Source organism: Hyperoodon ampullatus, assembly GCF_949752795.1.
Source record: "Hyperoodon ampullatus genome assembly, chromosome: 1".
NCBI lineage: Eukaryota > Metazoa > Chordata > Mammalia > Artiodactyla > Ziphiidae > Hyperoodon > Hyperoodon ampullatus.
In genome coordinates, this window is record NC_136914.1 from 114,008,568 (window position 1) to 114,030,777 (window position 22,210).

General features: G+C 47.9%; 1 protein-coding gene across 2 annotated transcripts in view; it reads right to left on the reverse strand.

The window, feature by feature from the left end:
- Window positions 1-21,647: 21,647 nt before the first annotated feature.
- BMS1 (BMS1 ribosome biogenesis factor) overlaps window positions 21,648-22,210 on the reverse strand; it is a gene marked incomplete at its 5' end in the record, with an annotated part of 43,241 nt that continues 42,678 nt past the window's right edge. For both annotated transcript variants that reach the window (XM_079716413.1, XM_079716412.1), the window contains one exon: window positions 21,648-22,197. In XM_079716413.1, coding sequence (XP_079572539.1) covers window positions 21,967-22,197 — 231 coding nt within the window. In that variant the 3' untranslated portion in view covers window positions 21,648-21,966. The remainder of the gene's footprint in view (window positions 22,198-22,210) is intronic.

Consider the following 22,210-nt stretch of genomic DNA (forward strand, 5'->3'; position numbering starts at 1 on the left):
CTGTAGGATGTAATGAAGACTGAAGATGCAGCCTGTCAGCCTGGCCAAGTGCCAGCTGCCTTGCCTGGGGCAGCTCCTGTGGGGGCTGGCAGCTCCCCAAGCCCCGTGCTGCTCCACAGACCTGCTGAGCTTCTCCCACCTTCCCACCCACACCCGCCCCATGAGGCGGGTGGTGCCCACAGTGCTCTGTCCTCTACAGAGGCTGGCCATCCTCATGCGTCCCCCCACCCATTGCCATGGCCCTGCCGCTGCCGGCACAGAGCCCACCCTCTGCACCTCTCTACTCATTCGTCAAGAACCCAAGCCCCATGAGGATAGACAGGCAGCTTGTCCATCCCTGGTTCCCTAGACCAGGGCCCAGTGCAGGGAGGCACTCAGTGAGTGTTTTTTGGATGAAGAAAAGGGAGCAATTCGTGCTTGGAAAGTTTTCCTACTTAATTCCAACAGGGATGTTTCATCTGTTTTGTTTTGTTTTTCACGACTGGCTGGGCTGTTTTGATCACCTTCATATCTGTATTAGTCAGGGTTCTTCAGAAAAAACAGAACTAATAGGAAATGATAGATAGACAGATAGATAGATTATATAGATAGATGATAGATAGATGATAGATAGAGATAGATAGATGATAGAGATAGATAGATAGATAGATGATAGAGAGAGAGAGAGAGATGATAGATAGATAGATGATAGATAGATAGATAAGTGACTGACTTATTATGAGGAATTGGCTCCTGTGGCTGTGGAGGCTAAGAAGCCCCAGGATCTGCAAGCTGGAGACTCAAGAGAGCCAGTGCTGTAATTCCAGCCTGAGTCCAAAGGCCTGAGAACTGAGGAGCTGATGATGTTAGCCCGAGTCCAAGGACAGGAGAAGACTGGTGTCCCAGCTCAATCAGACAGGCAGGAAGGGAACAAATCCCCCCTCCACTTTTTGTTCTATTCAGGCCTTCAACTGATTATATGAGGCCCACCCACATGGGAGGGCAATCTGCTTTACTCAGTCTAATCTCATCCATAAACACCCTCACAGACACACCCAGGAATCATGTTTAATCTGGGTGTCCCATCATCCAGTCAAGTTGACACATAAAATTAGCCACAATATCTTAGTTATCCATACCTCATGCCTCATGGCTAGTGGAGTGTCCTGGTGCCCTCTTTGTCCTGTTGATAGAGGCTGCCAGAACTTCAGGGACACTGTCAAGCAAAAGGACCCTCATCCATCAACGTAAATGCCAGTCACAGCACCTTGTGTTCCAGGCTCACGTGGCCCAGGGAGGACAGTGTTGAGAGGGTAGGCCACACAACTCACTAGTGCAGAGCTGCAATGTGAACGCCGGTCCAGCAGGCCTCAAAGCCAAAGCTCCCAACCATTGGTCCACTGACTATCAAGGGTCCTGCAACTCTGTGCTTCCACTGCAGGGGGCACAGGTTCAATCCCTGGTTGGGGAACTAAGGTTCCCCTATGCTGCGATGCAGCCAAAAAAAGAAAAAAAATTGAACATCACAGCTAGACAATGGTTGTGTGTGTGTGTTTATGGAACTGTATCATACAAATACTGATTTGTTGGCTCATGCAGGCACACGTGTGTGTATCATCCACAAGCCCACGTGCACGCGGGTCTGCCTATTCTTCTAGAAATGGAGCAGGCACAGCCTTCCGACCATCAGCAGCTGACTCGCCCTGCATTTGGAAAATGTATTTGATGGGAAAGCCCAGGAAAAGAAAATGGCAGTGTGAGGCTGCAATGATTTCTTAAGGACATGTTGCTAAATGATTTAATCCCTTCCTGAGACACTGCCCATGAATTGATGACCTCTGCTTTTCCTTTCTCCAGTCTGATGAGCGATGGCTTTTCTGACAGGCCAGTAAATTTCTCCCATTGCTTCTGTTAAGAAAAAATTTTTAAAAGATGATGAGGGGGAAGTGCTTTATTGCAAAGCACTCTGCACCCTGCCCCCATTTTTCACAGAAGCGTAAAGCTATAGTAGAAGGAAGGACAAACCAGTGGCCGTGCTCCCAGAATGAGCCGAGTCCCGTTAAATTAAAACAAATGAGGGCGACTTCCAGATGGTGACTCATACACAAAGGAGGCCAGAGACAGGGGGATGTCTGGCTGCCTTCCGGAACTGCACCCAGACTCTGCAGTGAGGCAGAAAAGGAGAACCTCCCAGCCTCCCACTCCACCCAGAGCACCCTGAACTCCACACTCCCATCTGAAGGGGCTGAGGGGATCCCACGGGGAACTGAAGGGAACCTCACTTGCCTGCCAGAACCTACCATCCAACAAACACATTAGTCTAACAAACACCTACTGCGCCTAGCTGTGGGCCGTGTACACAGCCAGCCTGTGCCTGCAGGGACACCTCTACCAGGAAGTCCTCCGGGATGCCGCACCAAGGAAGTGCTGCACAGAGGCCTGGGGATCGACTGCAGCAGCCGGCAAGGGAAGGGTCGTGGGGAGAGGACAGTACGTGATCAGCGGGACTGACTGTCTGCCAAGGAACCCCAAGGGGAGGGCGAGGTGGGCAGGAGGCTGAGGAGATGCTGGGTCTGCAGAACGAGAAGAGCTAGGAGGGGTCTTGCTCAGTGCCTGTGACTCAGCCCCTCCCTGTTTCTGACTCTGCCAAACAAAACCCTCCACTGGGGGTGCTCCCCACCCCACCCCTACGGTGTCCTCCAGGGCTCATCCAGCACAGACCAGCATGGAGGGCCATGTGGCCCCTGAGGGTCATGGGACCTCCCTTCTCAGGTCGGGGTGGAGAGCCACATGGTGCAGGTAAGAATTCCTTTTCAGGGGCTTCCCTGGCGGTGCAGTGGTTAAGCATCTGCCTGCCAATGCAGGGGACGCAGGTTCGAGCCCTGGTCTGGGAAGATCCCACATGCTGCAGAGCAACTAAGCCCGTGCACCACAACTACTGAGCCTGAGCTTTAGATCCTGCGAGCCACAACTACTGAGCCCGCATGTCACAACTACTGAAGCCTGCGTGCCTAGAGCCCATGCTCTGCAACAAGAGAAGTCACCGCGCTGAGAAGCCTGTGCACCGCAACGAAGAGTAGCCCCCACTCGCCGCAACTAGAGAAAGCCCGCGCACAGAAACGAAGACCCAATGCAGCCAAAAATAAAGTAATTAATGAATTTAAAAAAAAAGAATTCCTTTGCAACCGCCCTCCCGGGGCTGAGTGGGGAGCTCACCCACCCTGGTCCCTCAGGAGGCACCGTGTACCCCCAATCCCTGTCCAGGTGTCCACCTTGTCCCAGGTCCCAGGCCTCTGGGGCCTGAGTAGGAATAAAGCACGATGTGTCCAGGCCACAGGATGTGCCCCCCAAGACCCCTCCCAGCCAGGCTCAGTTAGTCCCCAGACTCGGGGTGGGGAATTGCATCGGGACAGGGACGGTCCCCTCTCACCAGCAAAATCAGGGCCTTGACTTGAGTAGAAAACAATCTGAATTTCTAAGAAAAAAACTAAAACTAAAAGGAAACCAGCCTAGAAACTGTCTCTATCAAATATGACTGACCTATAGCTAGTTTTATAAAGTATTCACTCAAACTTTAATGAATCCAGCAAGTCCTTGATTGATAAAGGTGTGATGGGTCTGAACAGATAGTTTATGAGAATGAAACACAAATAGAAAAAGAAAAATTCCACAAGAACAAAAACTAGAGCAGGGCTTCCCTGGTGGTGCAGTGGTTGAGAGTCCGCCTGCTGATGCAGGGGACACGGGTTCATGCCCCGGTCCGGGAAGATCCCACATGCTACAGAGCGGCTGGGCCCGTGAGCCATGGCCGCTGAGCCTGCGCGTCCGGAGCCTGTGCTCCGCAACGGGAGAGGCCTCAACAGTGAGAGGCCCGCGTTCGGCAAAAAAAAAAAAAAAAAACTAGAGCAAACTGTCCAACCACATAGCAGTCAAAGAAGTTCAGATTCAGTGCTACACCAAATTAGTGTCTTAATGCTAAACCCAGCAGTGACAAGTCTCGGGTACAAGAGCAAGCATCTGGGGGGGTGTGGCCCGGGAACTGGCCCCGTCCTTCAGGCTGGTCCCACACATTGCCTGCATTCAAATGCTCCTCCCCGGGCACACTGATTCCACATTTGGGCGATTACCCCCGGAAATGACTGAAGAGAAGGGAAATGCTCTAGGCTCCAACAGGTTCACTGTAGCACTATCTCCATCGGGGAAAAAAATAGGGAAAATCTGGGTCTCAGCAAGGCGTAAGAAGGCCACTGTCAGACATGAGCTGCTGTAAAGCCTGAGGCTTCTCTTTCTGCCACAAGGTTAGTGAGCAAAGCACAACACAGACACATGCAATGTCACCACAAGTACGAGCCGAGACACTCAAGAAATAGGAAAGTAGTGACCACTGTGACCTGGTTTTCCCTCTTGTGCTCAGTGAGGTTCAGTCATGCTCATTCGGAAGACTTCTGTGCATCTCTAGTGTCCACGTCACACGACATGCCACAATGCCCCTGTAGGTGTGTGCTCCTTGACACTTGTTCCCGGGTTACCACCGCTGAGGCCTTCGGTCCCACTCCTTCCCAGCCCACAAGCCATAACCCATCTTGGGCAGAGAGCCCTTCAAGGACAAAGTCACCTCCTGTCATTTCTTACTCACTTTTTATACCTGACCTCCTTCCAGAAAAGATGTCCCACAATCTGCAATAATGGGGAAAAATGTACGAAAATTAAGCAACAGCCTCATTCGATAGAGAGAGACCAGGGGCTGTACCAGAGAACCAGGCCAAGGAAAGTAGGTCTGGAGCTGAGCATAAAACTTGGCGCTAAGCTTCCAAGAAGCCAAGGTAAAAAGGAAAACAGGATATATTATAATTCTCATTACCCAGGACAAGCAGCCATAGTCATTTGTTCGGAAAGATCAGTATTTTCCCAACCCACTGCAGGAGACCTGTTACTGCGTGTTTGCTCATACAAAGGCCTGAAGACATCGGAGGGTCCCCAGTGGTTTCCTGACTAATACAGGGACGTTCTTCGTGTGACCAGATCTCACTCCAACCTCCTCAGAATGCCATGTTAAGTTCTGGTTCTGGACACATTTCTGTGGGAACTCAGTAATGTAATCAATGTAGGTCACCTTCCGAATTAATCCAAAAGTGAGTACTGTCAGAAACCGGTGGCAGGCAGAAAGCCAAGCCATGGGGTTTTCCAGAGGAGAAAAAAAAAAAAAAAAGAAATGGGTGGCAGTCTTGGCCACTGTCCCTGGTTCCCTGACACAGCCTTGCTTTTTTTGTTCTGTGATAGGTACAAACATAAAGGAGGAATAAATGGCAGAGCAGCAAGTAGTGCTCGGGCTCCTGGGCCAGGAGATGGGAGGACGCCCGCGTCTCAGGGGTCCTGGTCCCCTCGGGGGCACAGAAAAGCTCGCCGCCATGTGGCCCGAAGGCACCCAGAGGACTCAGGCAGAAAGTAGGAAGGAGGGAGTGCCCACCCTCCAAGCTCTCCCAGGGAGCCCAGCATGCAGTGGCTGGCAGGTCGTGGGGACCCAGCTCTCCCAAGGGAGCCAAGCCCACCGTCCAGTGACACCCTTTCCTCGCACAGTGCTGCCTGTGGAGGGAGGGCCAGGGACCTGGACAAACCTGCCTCCAATCCCAGCCTCACTTCCGCGTCGGCACTGTCATCTGGGCCAGGTTACCTGGACCGTCAGGGGAGGGTCACTGAGCCTCCAGGAGCCCCATTTCCTCCTGTGTCACCAGGAGGGTGATGGAGCATAACCTGCAAGATTGTTTTAGGGAATCTTAAAGCTCCTGGCACGTAGTAGGGTCTCAACACGTGGTAACGGTACTTTTTTCTAACTTCCTGGGTTCCATCCTGACCCACAGAAAGAGCAACCATCCCAGCTCTCACTTCAGGCCTGGAGCTGTCAGAAACGTTAAGCAGGAAAGGGAGAGAAGTCACAAGTGTGACTGGATCAGGCTGGTGTGGAAATCAATGACGACATGGCCGTGTCATCATCACCATCCTGTCCATGATTGCCCCCAGGTCCAAGGCCCCATCTGTTCTCTGTCCAACCGGCAGCTACTCTGCGTGGTCAGAAAGCGGGGCTGTGGAGTGGGCTCGTGGGGACCTCTGCTGAAGCCAGCGGGATCTGTCGGGGGACCCTCAGCCCATGTGCAGATCCGGGCCCAGAGCCCAGGGCTAAGAAACCCCCAGGGGACAGCTAACATCGCACCTCCTTCCTGACAGCTCCACTCTCAGAAGCCACAGCACGCTATAGAGGGTGCAAGGAGTGAGAAGGCCAGGCTAGAGGGAATTCCACTTGGACGACACGGAGAGGGCACATGGGACAGGCAGCATGTGCCCCTGGAGCCGGGCCCCGGCCGCCCGATGCACTTGGAGAAGTGGCTCTTCCGGCCACCTCTTGGGAAACCTCCGCTCATCCTGCATCATCCTCACCTTCAACCTCTAGTTCCTGCCGGGCTGGGAAAACCCAGACCCTCAACTAAGCCCCAGGTCCTGACCACCACCTACCCTGCACTGCCCCCAAGGCCCCCATTTGCCCAGCTGCAGCGCATACTCATCCCTGGAGGCCCTGTCCCCGCGTTTCCAGATGGCACGACACCGAGTTGCCTCTGAGGTCAGTCCTGGGTGCAGACTGGAGTGAGGAGGTGGAGGCACAGGGAAACCAAGAGCAAGGTGTGCCCCAGCCCTCCCTGCATCTGCTTCCTGGAATGTTTCACCCCATCAGTGCCCTCTCACCCTGACTCCCTATGTCTGTTGACGCCACACTCTGGGCAATCCCAGGAGGAGAACCCACAGGAATTAACACATCTCTTTGGTTCTGATTACAGATTATACTGGAGAGAGTTTCTGGACTCTCCCTAATTTTCCTCTCTTCTTAAAATCTTCAATTAAGAACCTAACCTTGGGGCTTCCCTGGTGGCGCAGTGGTTGGAGTCCGCCTGCCGATGCAGGGGACACGGGTTCGTGCCCCAGTCTGGGAAGATCCCACATGCCGCGGAGCGGCTGGGCCCGTCAGCCATGGCCGCTGAGCCTGCGTGTCTGGAGCCTGTGCTCCGCAACGGGAGAGGCCACACAACAGTGAGAGGCCAGCATACTGAAAAGAAAAAAAAAAAAAAAAAAAGAGCCTCACCTTGATGGAAAATGGCCATTGTCTGGAAGGTCTAAAGTACTGATTCCTCATTGCTGAGTGCTTTCTCTAAACAGATAAAGACTCTCCATGATTCTGAATAAAACCAGAGCCAAGGACCTCAAAGGGAGGGAGGAGAGAGGAAAGCAACAACAAGACACTCTGGCGAGGCCATGCCCCAGAGCCGGCCCCTCCCTGTGGGCACTGGCGTGGATGGTGGAGGGTCTCTGAGGCCCGTCCAGCCTGGAGAGAAGCCGTGAGCCAAGGAGCAGCATGGTCATCCAGGGAGCCAGGCCTGGCTGCCAGCAAAGCAGCTGAAGTCTTGAGGAAACTTCCTGATTGCATTAGCGAGGTGGCACCACCAGGACATAATCAAATCTCCCTGGAGGACGTGGTTTCTAGAAGGGCTACTGCTCACACGGGGCCGATTTAGGGCAACCAGTGCCAGAAAGAGCAGAAGGAGGGAAGGCTGGGGCTTGGGACCCAGGGCAGGAGGTTGGAGGGGATGCCCCACCTGGGATCAGGGCCATCACAGGGCCAGCGAGTAGCGCTGGTTGCCAAGCCCCAGGCACCCTCCACAGCAATCACATGTGCAGACACCTGTCGGGCGAAGGCCCAGTTACCTGCCCAGCAGGCCCACATCCTAGGCCCTCCTAGTTTTACAGGTAAGGAGGGCTGCCTAGAAAACCTGCGTGCAGCAGGTAGGCGTGGATCTGAGTCCACCCCCTCACACCAGGGCCCCCTGCTCAGGGGAATGAGCTCTGGACTCTCTTTCCAGCTCCACCATCCTCGCTCTAGCCTGCCTGCGCCTCAGTGGGGCAGGACCAATCACATCTGCTTGTCAAGACTGCTGTGAAGAGCCTGGCACAGAGATAATACGATGCGGCTTTGTGGGTATAAGCCCCAGAGTTCCAGGGGTGAAGCCAACTGTGGTGCTGCCACCTACTGGCTAAGAGACCTTGGGGGAATCTACTTAACCTCACTGGGGCTCAATATCCTCATCTGTGAAATGGGGATAAGTATAGGGTTGTTTTGAGGTTCAAAATAACAGAATATATATAAAGCACTAAACACAGAGCCTGGCCCAGAGAGAGCATTCAGTAGATGATAGCGGCTGTCTTTAGTTGATTGTTATTAGAAAGAGAAGACAGGACGATCCCCCCTGGAGTTAGTGGCTGGGGTGGGAGGGGGTGGGGGTGAGGGGATGATCTCAAAGTTTGCTTCTTCATTTTTGCAGTTCAGTACCCTGGGGACACAACTCCTATTACCCAACCACAGAAGACTAAGGGATACACCCAAGGCCAACGTCCTATAACGCCTCCTCCTGGTTTCTTCCCTAAGAATACTTTATGTTAGCTGCCCAGAGTAGCTAACTTTATAGTCCTATGTCCTGACCATGGTGAGAAAGTACATATGAGAGTTTCTCAACATCAATTTGTTGAACAAATGTACAAATGCAGGCACAAATGAACACACCTAGAGACTAGGACACAGACCTGCTGATGCACACAGGGGCAGCCCACCGTGGGACTCCCAGAGGAGCCTGGGCTCGGCACACAGATTGCACTTGGAAGCTGCACCTGACACAGGAGGGCCCGGCATTCACTAAGCACCTAATGAACGTTTGGTGACAGAGGAGAGCATCACTTCTTCTATGAGGAAGGGAAGAAAAGAGAACCAGAGATGGTTGAGATGGGGTTTTGAGGATGGTCCTGAAGGATGGGTAAGAATGGGCAGGGGAGGGTATAATTCAAGGTTCAGAGACAAGAGGGCATGGGGGTGCGTGTGTACATACGTGTGTGCATGTGTGTGTGCACACGTGCAGGGTGGGGGGCTTATAGAACAAGATCTCTCCAGGACCCCATGCCAGGCCCTGTGGAGACCCTGATGGCATGACACGCACCTTCCCAGATCTGGGAGAGACCAGTCAGCTATGTACCTCAGGGAAGCCCAGGGACTGAGGGGCTGATGGAACCCCCAGAGCCCCCTGGCTGGACCCAGCAAGGCTCCTGATGGTATCTCTGTTAAGGTGGGAAGGGACATGGACACAGGGAGAAGGGCTGGGCTGGTGGCAAACCAGATAGAAACAGTGATGCCCTTGGTCTTGTTACGTAACCTCTGCAAGCTCCAGCGCCTCATCAGTAAAGGGAGTGACAACCGTGCCTCTGCTTCTAGTACAAGGGCTGAGAGAAAATTCCTGTAAAGCACCTGAAACTGGGCTTGGTGCATGGAAAGTTGTCCACCAGTGCAGGCAGTGATGGTGAGAATGGGGGTAGCAAGGCAGTGCAGAGTGTGGTCCACCCTGGAAAGTCCACGCCAGCCGGCCGCAGGGAAGCCCCATGGCGGAAGAGCAGAATGCTGGAAGAGCATTACAGGAAGAGCAACAGGAAGAGCAGAATGCTGACGACAACCAGAGTGCCCAGCCACAGAGAGGTCTCAGCAACAGCAAGAGCCGGACTAAGCAGTATCATAAGAGAGAGATCCAAGTCTTAAAATTAAGCGGACTGGGACTTCCCTGGCGGTCCAGTGGTTGGGACTCTGCGCTCTCACTTCAGGAGGCCTGGGTTCAATCCCTGGTTGGGGAACTAGAATCCCACAAGCTGCGTGGCCAAAAAATAAAAACTAAAAATCATAAAATAAAGTGGATAAGTCAAGACTACTTAGCAGTGTACCTTTCCATGATTGCAACCATGGAAAAATATGAGGACCTAAAAAAAGTGTGGAAGGGTCTAAGCAAGTTCAAATAGGTCCTCAAGCCGCAGTCTCCAGGGTCGGGACTTTTCTCTCCTTCCCAAACCTATGGCAGCGGGTGCCCAGGACACTCTCCGCGGCCCCTGACTTCAGATGCTGCATCTCACCTAACGTTTCTCTTACCTGACTCAGGGAGAGTGTGTGTGCGAGGCGTCCAGATCTCAGAGGAACTTCTGGGGGGAGCAGTGGCAGGAGGAACCCCCGACGCAGCTGTCAGCCTCAAAGTCCCACAGTCAGCATCTGACCCACCTCCGCCTGTCTCCACTCACTCAGTCCTGCTTCCTGGGATAATCCCCCAATTGAACACCTTCTCACAAGTCTCTTCTTTTCAGTTTTCCTCTTTTTTTTTTACATTTAAAGTTTTAATCTATCTGGAATTTATGTTAACCATAGTGTAAGGAGTGACTTTATGTTTTTTCAGTGGATTAACTAGTTGTCCCAACCACGCTTGTGGAATAACCAATCTCTCTCTTGCTTGTGGCACCGTCACTGCCTTATGCCCACTCGGCCATACTTCATGGGCCTCCTTCTAGGGTTTCTGTTCCAACCAGCGAGCACAGTCCCTACGGCAGCCTCCTTCCCAAGGGACAGCGTCAGCCCAGGTGCCGAGATGCCCTCCCGGCAGCCTGTGCATTTCTCGATGCCCCCTATTTCCACTCCCTTCTCTGACCACTCTCTCCACCTTCTCAGGCATGCTCTCCACCTCCCCTGAAGCACAGGACTTCCCTGGTCCAGCCCCCAGTGCCCCTCTTTCCTTACTGTAAGCAGGCTCTGAGCCTCTCTCCCCAGAACACCACCCGCAGGATGCATGGGGATCGCTGCTTCTCTCCTGGGCACCAAATGCCTCGTGTCAACTGCCTTCCTGGCATGTCCTCTAGACTCCTCCAACTCCAACTCCAGGGTCTTTAATGTACACGTGCAAACACACACACACAGACACGTCCATAAAACACATGTGTGCATGCACACACTTGCACACACCTGTGTGTATGTACACACACACAGTTAGGCTAAAAAAATCTATTTTATGTAGAAGAATCTCAGGCTCAAAGACGTGTCCAAAGCCACACAACTACTGAGTGGCAGAACTCGGGTCTCTATACTTTTAGCTCAACTCTGGAAGCTTTTTAGTAACAGATTTACAAAAATACAGGGTTCCAAATATTGGCGAAATAATGCACGTTATGCAGTCAGCCCAGTTCCTGGGAGCATAAGCGCTAAATAAGCGATAACTGTCGTAATTAATAATTATTATTATTCCCATTGTCAGCGGTAGGCAAGGATCCGAGTCGTGCGCTACCCCCTCCCTGGCAATCAGGCGGAGGCCCACCTGCCGTCGCTCTGCATTTGCTTGTCTGGGGCGCCCCCTCCCGGCCTCTGCGTGTAGCTCCCCGGGATGAGCGCGGGGAGCGGAGCCCAAGCCGAGCGAGCGGCGAGCTTACTCACCTAAGACTTCGGAAACGGCCCTCCTCCTCTACGCTCCACGGTCTGGAGAGGAAGGAAGCCTCCCGCTCTGCTAGGAGCTGGGGCCGTCCTCCGTCTGAACACACAAATAGGCACATTTGCCCGCACGTAAACGCGGCGCACTCGCACCCGCGCAACGCACGCACACGTGTGCACGCACAATCTCTCTCACCTGGGTGGCCCCTCTAAGCTTAAACGGGCTTGACAGCGCTCCCTGTCAGAAAGGCACACGGTATCAGAGCTACGATGACCTCGTTGGTTTATATCACCGACGGGGAAAATGAGGCCCCCAGAAGAGGACCAGTCCAGCCCCACAGCATTTGCTGACGGGCAGCAGGGCCGGGTGTTAGGGCAGCAAAGAACGCGATATCTTGGTCAGTTCCCGGGAGGGGGCCGCACTGCTGAGCCCGGCAGGCAAGCAGGCTGCAGTAGCGGAGGACCCAGGAGGACCCCGCGGCATCGGTCAGTCACAGCCGAGCACCTTGTCCAGGACGTTAACAGCCAGTGGGGGAAGCAGGTGTCTCAACAAACAGATGCAATAAAGTGTTAGGAGAAATCAGATGGACGCCTGCGCCGAGCCCACGGGGAACCGAGACGCCAGTGGTCAGGGGCTGGTGCCTGCCACTCTAGAGCTGAGCATGAACGAGATGTTATTAGAGGTCAATGAACAAGTAGGGCACGATGGGCAGGAGTGCTGAGGCTTGGGTGGGAGGAGAAGCATGGCTAAGCCCTCCTGGAAGAAGGCTGGGGATAAACAAGATGGTAAAAAGAGCTGTCTCGCAATCCCAGCCCCATGGAGGCACCCCAGGGAAGGTGGCTGCAGTTGTCCCTAACACTGGGCCAGGCCGCTTTAACAACTCTGCCAGTGTTACCCCCCAGAGCCATGCTTTAAACACTAGGATTCCCATTTTACAGATGAGGAATGAGAACATGGAGGTTTAGTAACCTGCTGAATGCCCAGCGACTTAATGGCCAAGGCAGGATTTGATACAGGCAGACTGGCTCCAAAATCCATGCGTTTTTTTTAATTGTGATTTAAAAAATATGTATAAAACTTACATTTTAACGATTTTTAAGTATCCAGTTCAGTGGTATTAAGTACATTCACAATGTTGTGCAAATGTCCCCACCATCCATCTCCAGAAAATTTTCACCTTCCCAACCTGAAACTCCAAACCCATGAAACAATTCCCCGTTCTCCCTCCCCCCCAGCCCCTGGCAACCACTGTTCTATTTTCTATCCCTTTGAACTTGTCTTTCCTGGGTACCAATATAAGTGTATCACATAGTTTGACCTTTTGTGTCTGGCTTATTTTACTAAGCAAGGTTCATCCACCTCGTAGCATATGTTGGAATTTCCTTCCCTTTTTAAGGCTGAATAATAGTCCATTGTGTGGATACACCACATTTTGTTTATCCATTCATCCACTGACGGACAATTAGGTTGCTTCTAAGTTTTGGCTATTGGGAATAATGCTGCTGGGAACATGGGTGTACAAAGATCCGTTTGAGTCCCTGCTTTCAGAAATTCCACACTCTTAGCACCCTGCTAGAGCACCATGCTAGAGCTGCTTCTCATAAACCTCAGAGAAGATGTGAGTCAGTTTGGGAGAGCAGAGGATAAGGAGGTGATGGAGTGGGGTAAAACGGAGTGCAAGGCAGACAGAGCTGCAGGCTGAGGGGGGCACCCTGAGAATCACCACAGGAGGAGGACCGCCTGCAGGGGAAGACATGTGGGGCTTCCCAGACACCCTGGTATCAGAGCAGCAGTGGCCCTGGGAGGCCCTGGTACTCTCCCAGGAGCCTGCATTCCTCTCCATCCCTGCGGGGACCATCTCCACACAGTGGGTCAGCCAGGAGCCCAGGCCAGGTGGGAGCCAGCTGACCAATAATATCTGTCACAAGGCAGGGAAGTGGGCAGTGTCTCTGCTACAACAGCAGAGATGGCACACACACACCCAACCCAGGAGAAATGCACCCCACCCTGCAACTCCTGCCTCTTGTGCTCACTACGCTCTGAGACAGGGGAACACTTACCTGGCAAGATGCAAGGAGAGCAAGAGAAAAGGTGCCAGTCCTGGACAACAGGTATCTGGCCTCTCTCCACTCTACCCCTTCAGCCTAAGCAGAGAAACATCCTGGATATGTTCAAAGATTCACTAGCGCCAGAGATTTCAGCAAACAAAACAAATGAGGCTATTACAAAACAGGAAAATAGATCAGAATATCTCTAACTCGCTTTTTACAGAAAGATTTGAACCCAACAGAGAACATATGTTCTTGTCAGGCTCCCGTAGAGCATTTGGAAACATTGATGCTGTACTGGGTGAGCAAGGAGCCCTCAGCATCTTTCACAGATCACATTCTATCCCCAGGTTGCAATACAATTAGGGACAATAAGAATGTTAAAAATGGGGGCTTCCCTGGTGGCGCGGTGGTTGAGAATCTGCCTGCTAATGCAGGGGACACAGGTTCGAGCCCTGGTCTGGCAGGATCCCACATGCCGCGGAGCAACTTGGCCCGTGGGCCACAACTACTGAGCCTGTGTGTCTGGAGCCTGTGCTCCTCAGCAAGAGAGGCCGCGAAAGTGAGAGGCCCGTGCAGCGCGATGATGAGTGGCCCCCGCTTGCCGCAACTAGAGAGGGCCCTCACACAGAAACGAAGACCCAACACAGCAAAAATAAATGTAAAATAAATTAATAAAACTCCTACCCCCAACATCTTCTTTAAAAAAAAAAAAGAATGTTAAAAATGCATTTTGGAAACAAAATTAATTTCCACAATGGGAATTATAAAATGTTTGGATCTCAGTAGCAGTAAGGTATTCATATAAAAATATGGAATTCAATAAAACTGGCATTTAGAAGGAAATCTATATCCTCAAATGAATTTGTAATAAACAGAATAAAAGGGGAAAAAAGAGAAAGGCAACTTATGTTAAAGAGAAAATAAAAACTGAAATGAAAAACTCTTTAGAAACAGACTACAGATGGTCCCTGACTTAAAATGTTTTGACTTAACGATTTTTCAACTTCACAGTAGTGTGAAAGCAATGTGCAATCAGTAGAACTGTACTTCAGATTTTGAATTTTGGTCTTTTCCTGGGCTAGTGAAATGCAATATGGTACCCTCTTGTGATACTGGGCCACAGCCACATGATCAAAAGGATAAACAACTGATAACTTTCAACCATTCTGTACCCAGACAACTGTTCTGTTTTTTACTTTCAGTACAGTACTCAATAAATTACATGAGTTATTAAACACTTTATTATAAAATAGGCTTTGTGTTAATGTGATTTTGCCCAACTATAGGCTAATGTTAGTGTTCTAAGCATGTTTAAGGTAGGCCAGGCTAAGCTATGACATTTGGTAGATTAGGTATACTAAATACATTTTCAACTTACTAAATACATTTTCAACTTACGATATTTTTTACTTACAATGGGTTTATCAGGATGTAACCCCATTGTAAGTTGAGGAAGAGATGTACAATAAGAGCATGACCTATCAAAACCTATGGCATATGTCCAAAGAAAGGGACATTTTATAGCCTTGAGTATACATAAGTATACTTAAATATAAGAAAGACATAACTAAGCTTTTTTAAAAAGGATGAAATAAGAAATAAGTTAATTTAATTTGAAAATAACAGTAATAAAAGTAGATTTGATAAATAAAACCAAAAACCAGTTCTTTGAAAAGACCATTAAAATAAGCAAACCTCTGGAAAGTCAAGCAAAAGAAAAAAGGTTAAAGGTACAAAACTGAAAATGTGAGGTTAAAAAAAGGACACGACTGCAGATATAAAGGAGATGATTTAAACCACAAGAAGATGGTAGGCACAGCTTCACTCTGGTTGGTTTTGTTGTATCTGGATGAAATGGAAGATTTTCCTGCAATATATAAATCACCAAAATAGGCTTAACAAGAGGCAGAAAACCTGAAAAGAACAATAAACATAGAACTAAAAAGGTAAAAAGGGATTAGAGGGGCTCCATCAGCCTCCAGGGACAGGGGATGCTGTTATGGATGTTACCAAAACACAGCAGAAAATGCGAAGCCCCCAGTTCTCTACAGGATTAACAAACTGAACAAGGATCACACACACACACACACACACACACACACACACACACACACACACTGCAATGATACAGAAAGATCCTCTGAGACACATACAGTAGTTAAAAATAGAAAGCTTCCAAAAGGAATAAAATTGGGTCATTTGTAGACACGTGGATGGACCTAGAGACTGTCATACAGAGTGAAGTTAAGTCAGAAAGAGAAAAACAAATATTGTATATTAATGCATATATGTGGAATCTAGAAAAATGGTACAGATGAACCAGTTTGCAAGGCAAAGATAGAGACACAGATGTAGAGAACAAACGTATGGACACCAAGGGGGGAAAGGGGGATGGGATGAACTGGGAGACTGGGATTGACATATATACACTAATATATATAAAACAGATAACTAATGAGAATCTGCTGTATAGCACAGGGAACTCCACTTTGCTGTACAGTAGAAACTAACACAACATTGTAAAACAACTCTACCCCAATTTAAAAAAAAAGTAGAAAGCTTCCAAACAAGACAATTTTATTTGTGTTTTTTTTTAAAAGACAACACATGGAGGAAAATAAATATACATGAATATGTATCCAAAAAAGATCTGGAATACACACATCAGTCAGATCACTGTGGCTAGCTGTGAAGCAGAGAGTTTGGAAGGAAGTTAAAGAGAAAAGCATTCTTTTTACACTATTCCTGTAACGTTGGAATGTTTACAAACTAAATATGTTCATATATTACTTCAAAATAAACTAAATGAAAAACAAATCAATAAAAGTAAAATAAACCAATAATTAATAGCTTGATAATATTAATTTGAAGAGAAAAGTAATACTTTAATAATTACGAGTTAAATATTTTAAGCTAAAAATAAAAATTAAAAATTTAGAAAACAAATGGAAAGATTTTTTTTTACAATAGGAGGATATTTAAAATAGAGGGTCATTTTTGTAATTAAATAGGTAGGAATGACTCACCCTGACAAGACACAAAACCTCAAAGCCATAAAGGAAAATACCAGATTTGATTGTTATGGACATTTAAAACCTCTATACAAAGAAAGGCATCATGGACTTGTCAAAAGACAAGTGTCAGGGCTTCCCTGGTGGCATAGTGGTTAAGAATCCGCCTGCCAATGCAGGGGACACGGGTTTGAGCCCTGGCCCGGGAAGATCCCACATGCTGTGGAGCAAATAAGCGTGTGCACCACAACTACTGAGCCTGCACTCTAGAGCCCGCGAGCCACAACTACTGAGCCCATGAGCCACAGCTACTGAGCCCGTGCGCCTAGACCCCATGCTCTGCAACAGGAGAAGCCACCGCAATGAGAAGGCTGCACATCACAACAAAGACCTAACACAACCAAAAATAAATAAATAATATATATATGTGTATAAAAATCTTTAAAAAAACCCCAAAAGACAAGTGGCATATTAGGGAAAAAATATTTATAAGGTTTGTAAACAGCCACAGGGTTTACATCCAGAATATATAAGGAGCTTTTACAAAGTCACTAATGGCCAAGAACCCAACAGAAAAATGAGCAAAGGAGATGCACAAATTACAGAAGATATGAGAATGGGCGATAAACACTTGAAGAGATGCTAAAGCCCTCTAGTTATCTGATAAAAATGCAAATTTAAACAATAATGAAATATTTCTTGTACCCAGCAGACTGGCAAAAATTAAAAGCATTGAGCACATGCATCACTGGCAGGAATCAGAAATGGGAAAATTCTCAGTTACTTTACAAATATTTCCTCTTATCTGTTGATCTTTTCCTCCCCCTCTGGCACTCATATGAGATGAATGTGAACGCTTTCCCTTCTCACCTCCAGCCCTCCTTAACTCTCCATCTCGTTGGCCTCCTCGTTTTCCAGAAGAGCCCTCAACCTGATCCCCGTTCATTCATTTGTTCTTCTGCCCTTTAACCTTCCCATTGAGTTACCCCATTTCAGCACTTCCGTTGTTCACACCCATTTAAGCTCAGCTGGTTCTTCTTCATAACTGCATCATCTAGCCTCATATTTCCAATATCCTCCTGAGGATATTTATCACGCACACGTAAATGCTTTTCCTGTCTTGTTTATCTGTTCCCTCTGGTGTTCAGTTTGTGTCTTTGTCTCTCGGAGTTTACTCTTCTCATGTGTCTCGTTTTTCCCTACAGCTGCTCACTTTCCCTGAGGAAGGTGAGCCTCCTTAGCTGGTCACTTGGGAGGAGGAGCCGGCAGCCTTAGCCCCAGGCAGCACCTTCCAGGGACGGTTAGGGAAGGCGGGCAGGTTGCTCCTCAGGGCAGAGAGTAGGGTGAGATTACCTGGCTCAGCCTCCCCTTTTTTGCTCATTCCCAGGGGGCTAGTCTGGGCCTCAGGGAACTTCCCTGTCTTCCAGCCTGGGTTCTGTCTTTGTCCAGGGGCTGTCAACCTGCATCGTAATTGACTATCCGCTCAGATGGGGAGGTGCCATGGGGCAGCCCGCTAACCTGCCGAGGTGGTGTGGCACTCACTCCAGGTAGGTTCCGGGCTACTCTGGCATTGCCTGGATGCCTGTGTCTGGCATAGGATCTCCTCCTCACAAGAGGAGTGTTGGGCAGGCAGGGACCCCAGGGTGCGGGTAGAAAAGAAGCTGTCCCAACCTGGCCCTGGGTAGCTGAGCAGCAGCTTCCAAACTGGAATGTGCCTCCCCTCCCCTCCCTCACCCCACTGGGCTCTGCCTCCACGGGATTTCTCATGGGTTTTCATCTTCATTCTGGGCTCTATCAATTAATTATCCCTCTTGTGGCATCTCCAAGGTTTGGATTCATAGACTAGAGCCAGCAGCCCATATTAATTAATCATCTTATTAGAAACAAGAAGCAAAATTTAAAAACAAAATCACAGCATCAGATGTTTTTTCACGGAAGAAGAAAATGGATACACGCAGACATTGCCAGTGGGAGTATGAATTGTTACACCTTTCCCAAGGGACATTGTGACAATACGTTCCATACACTTGAAAGATTGACTGGGAATTCCATGACAAGACGGTGTACACTCACATGTCCCTGCTCCTTCCCTCTAAATATGACTAAATGTGCTGGAAATAATCTAAGAGATGATCGTAAAAGGAATCTGTAAGGTGGAAAGAGAAACTAACACAACCTTGTAAAGCAATTATACTCCAATAAAAATTAATAGATTAAAAAAAAGTAATAAATAAATAAAAATAAATAAAAAATATATAAGGTGGAAAGAGGAAAGCAGACTGGCTGGGAAGCAGAGGACTTGAGGGATGACACTGCCCTGAACTCCTGGGTTTTCTTTTTATCTCCCATTGTCTTAGTCCATTTGGGCTCCTAGACCAAAAACACCATTCAACTGGGTGGCTTAAACAACCAAAGTTTCTCTGTTACAGTTCTGGAGGCTGAGAAGTCCAAGATCAAGGCACTGGCAGAAGGGGAGGGGAAAGGAGAAACTAGGCAAAGAGTTCTTAGACTTGACACCAAAAGTATAATCCATAAAAGAAAAAGTTGATAAATTGGACCACACTCCATCAAAATTAAAATTGTTTTTGCTCTGCAAAAGATCCTCAGATGATGAAAAGAGAAATTACAGATGGGATAAAATATTTGCAAATCACATACCTAACAAAGAACTTATGTCTAGAATTTATAAAGAACTCTCAGAAGTCAACATTAAACAAAATTGAAAATGTACAAAAGATTTGAACATATACATGACCAAAGAGGCTATACAGATGGCATATAAGCACATGAAAGGATGGCCAACATAATTAGTCATTAAGGAAGTTCAAACTAGAACCACAATGAATTATGACTACACACCTATTAGAATGGCTTTAAAAAAGCAATAACACTAAATGTTTGTAAGGATGCAGAGAGCTGGAGCATTCATACATTGCTAGTGAGAATGTAAAATGGTACAGCCACTCTGGAAAATTGTTTGGAAGTTCCTTTATTTTCTTTTTAATTTTTGGCCACACTGCACAACATGAGGGATCTTAGTTCCCTGACCAGGGATCAAACCTGTGCCCCCAGCAATGGAGGCAGTCTTAACCACTGGACCGCCAGGGAAGTCCCTGGAAGTACCTTTTAAATTTAAAAATGGACTTTCCATTTGACTCAGAAAAATGCAATCTTGGGCGTTTTTACAGAAGAAATGGAAACTTATTTTTACACAGAATCTTATACATGTATATTCATTCATAGCAGCTTTGTTTGTAATAGCCAAAAACTGGAAACTACTCAAATGTCCTTCAATGGTGAATGCTGAACAAACTGCAGAACATAATAGACATTATGGAATACTATCTAGCATTAAACAGGAAGAGACTATTAATACTAGCAACAACTTGGATGAACTCAAGGAAATTATGCTTAGTGAAATAAGCCAATTTTAAAAGGACACAGGGCTTCCCTGGTGGCGCAGTGGTTGAGAGTCCGCCTGCCGATGCAGGGGACACGGGTTCGTGCCCTGGTCCGGGAAGATCCCACATGCCGCGGAGTGGCTGGGCCCGTGACCCATGGCCGCTGAGCCTGCGTGTCAGGAGCCTGTGCTCCGCAATGGGAGAGGCCACAGCAGTGAGAGGCCCGCGTACCGCTAAAAAAAAAAAAAAAAAAAAAGATCCAAATAAAAAGTAGGCAAAAGACTTGAACATAAACTTCACCAAAGAGGACATAGTATATGAAAGGCAAGTAAACATATGAAAAGATGCTCAATATTATTGGTGATTAGGGAAATGCAAATTAAAACCACAGTGAGATGGAATGCAAAATGGTACAGCCCCTCCAGAAGACAGTCTGACAGTTCTTTTAAACCATATGACCCAGAAGTGCTACTCCTGGGTATTTTTACCCTGGAGTAATGAAAACTTATGTTCACACAAAAACCTCTCCACAGATATTTACAGCAGCCACATTCATAACTGCCCAAAACTAGAAACAACCACAATGCTCTTCCACTGGAGAATAGATAACCAACTGTGGCCTGTCTGTACAGCTGGTAACTATTTAGTAATCAAAAGGAACACACCATTGATACACAGGACAATTGGGATGAATCTCAAAGATATGATGCCAATTTCAAAAGATTACATACCGTATTGTTCCACTTACATGATATTCTTGAAATGACAAAGCTGTAGTGATGAAAAGCATATCAGTTTTTTTGGTAGTGGGGAGTGGGGAAGTGGGGAAGGCTTGGGCTGCATAGCATGAGGAAGTGCTTTGGAGAGATGGGACTGTTTGGTATCTTGATAGTGGTGTTGATTACATGAATATATAGGTATGTTTTAAAACCTATATAAGTGTTCAAATTCACAGACCTATACAACTCTTTAAAATGGGACCGGAAGGAGAAACAAAAAATTTAAAAATCTGTTCTGTACCAGTCACTTTGCATTTTGTCTCATTAAATCCTCACAGACTGCAAGATTAGTTTATCATCCCCATATTACAGATAAGAAACTTGAAACTCCAAGATACTCAGGAACTTACCCAGAGTCACACCATGAAGAGTGGCAGAGGCTGGAGCCCTACCCAGACCCTCCCTGCACCTAGCACTGGGATGGTCAAGTCTGCGTGTAGTAGTCTAAGACACTGGGAAAGACAGGCTGCCCTCTTTGTTCATGTCAGTTACGTGTCTGGCTTCTGTGCACAGCCTTGCTAAGCTGGACCTGCTCAGCTTTTAGTCAAATGGACATCTAAGCAGGATCATTTGGGCTTCTTGGGCACTGGCCTGCATATGCGGGTTGGACTTGGTGATGTTCTTTGAGGTATGTGAAGATACTGAACCAATGGAGAGAACGCTGGACTGAGACCTGACTGCTTCATCTTGATCCTTTCCTATTCCTAGATGATTCTACCCACTCCCAGCTAGGTGTTGATGTCTCTCAGGCATGCATTTTAGACCCAGAGGGTATATCAACATGAACTTCAGAGAGAATGCCTAACTACCTCCACAGATGTCATCCCTAGTCTAAAAGCATTAAAACAGTATTTACTGTTAACTAGCTACTATACTAACTTGAAAAACATGTGAAATAATATGTAAAACATCCATTAGGGTCAATAATCAAAGAATATAACATATGACAGACAAAAAAATAAAAATAACTATATATCCTTCTCTAAAAGTTTACCTTAATGCTGAGGATTCAAGTTAATATTTTCTCCCTTCTGGAAGACTCATCATGAAGGTGGTAGAGTAAGCAATTATCAAGCATTCATCCCTAATGAAAACTACTAAGCCCAAATTAACAAGAAAATATTTTAATGATACTTTTGTAGCACAAAGTTAAACTGAGACAGGTAAGAGGAATGTGAGGGAATCTAGAAAACCATAAATTATATCGCTTTATTTTGACATAACTCAGATGTTGAGAACGAACAGGTGTCCTATCAGCAGTCTCCATTTCTCCTCTCAAAGGCACAGTCTAGGCAATATATCCAACAAAGAGGTTGTGCTTAGGCTCCAGTCCCCTGACTTGTTATTTAAAAGTACTACAATATATGAAACCATTCGTCACTGCAAATTCAAATGACTGTCTATATGTCTGTCTGTCTGTCTGGAGATCACTTCAATTGCCCCTCAGGCCCCTTCAGGCTGGACTTCTGATTTCTTCTTTCTTTCTGACCCTGAATTCGGTAGAGCTTCTTCCTGAGGTCCTTCTGTCGCTTCAGTTTCTCTTCTTCCTCCTTCTGCTTCACTTTGAAGTGTTCTTTGTTGTGTAGATGCCGTTGCTCCTTGGCTTTCTTCACCTTCTCACTGTGCACAGTGCTCAGAGCATCCAGCAGCGCAAGGATCTGACAAGGGCAA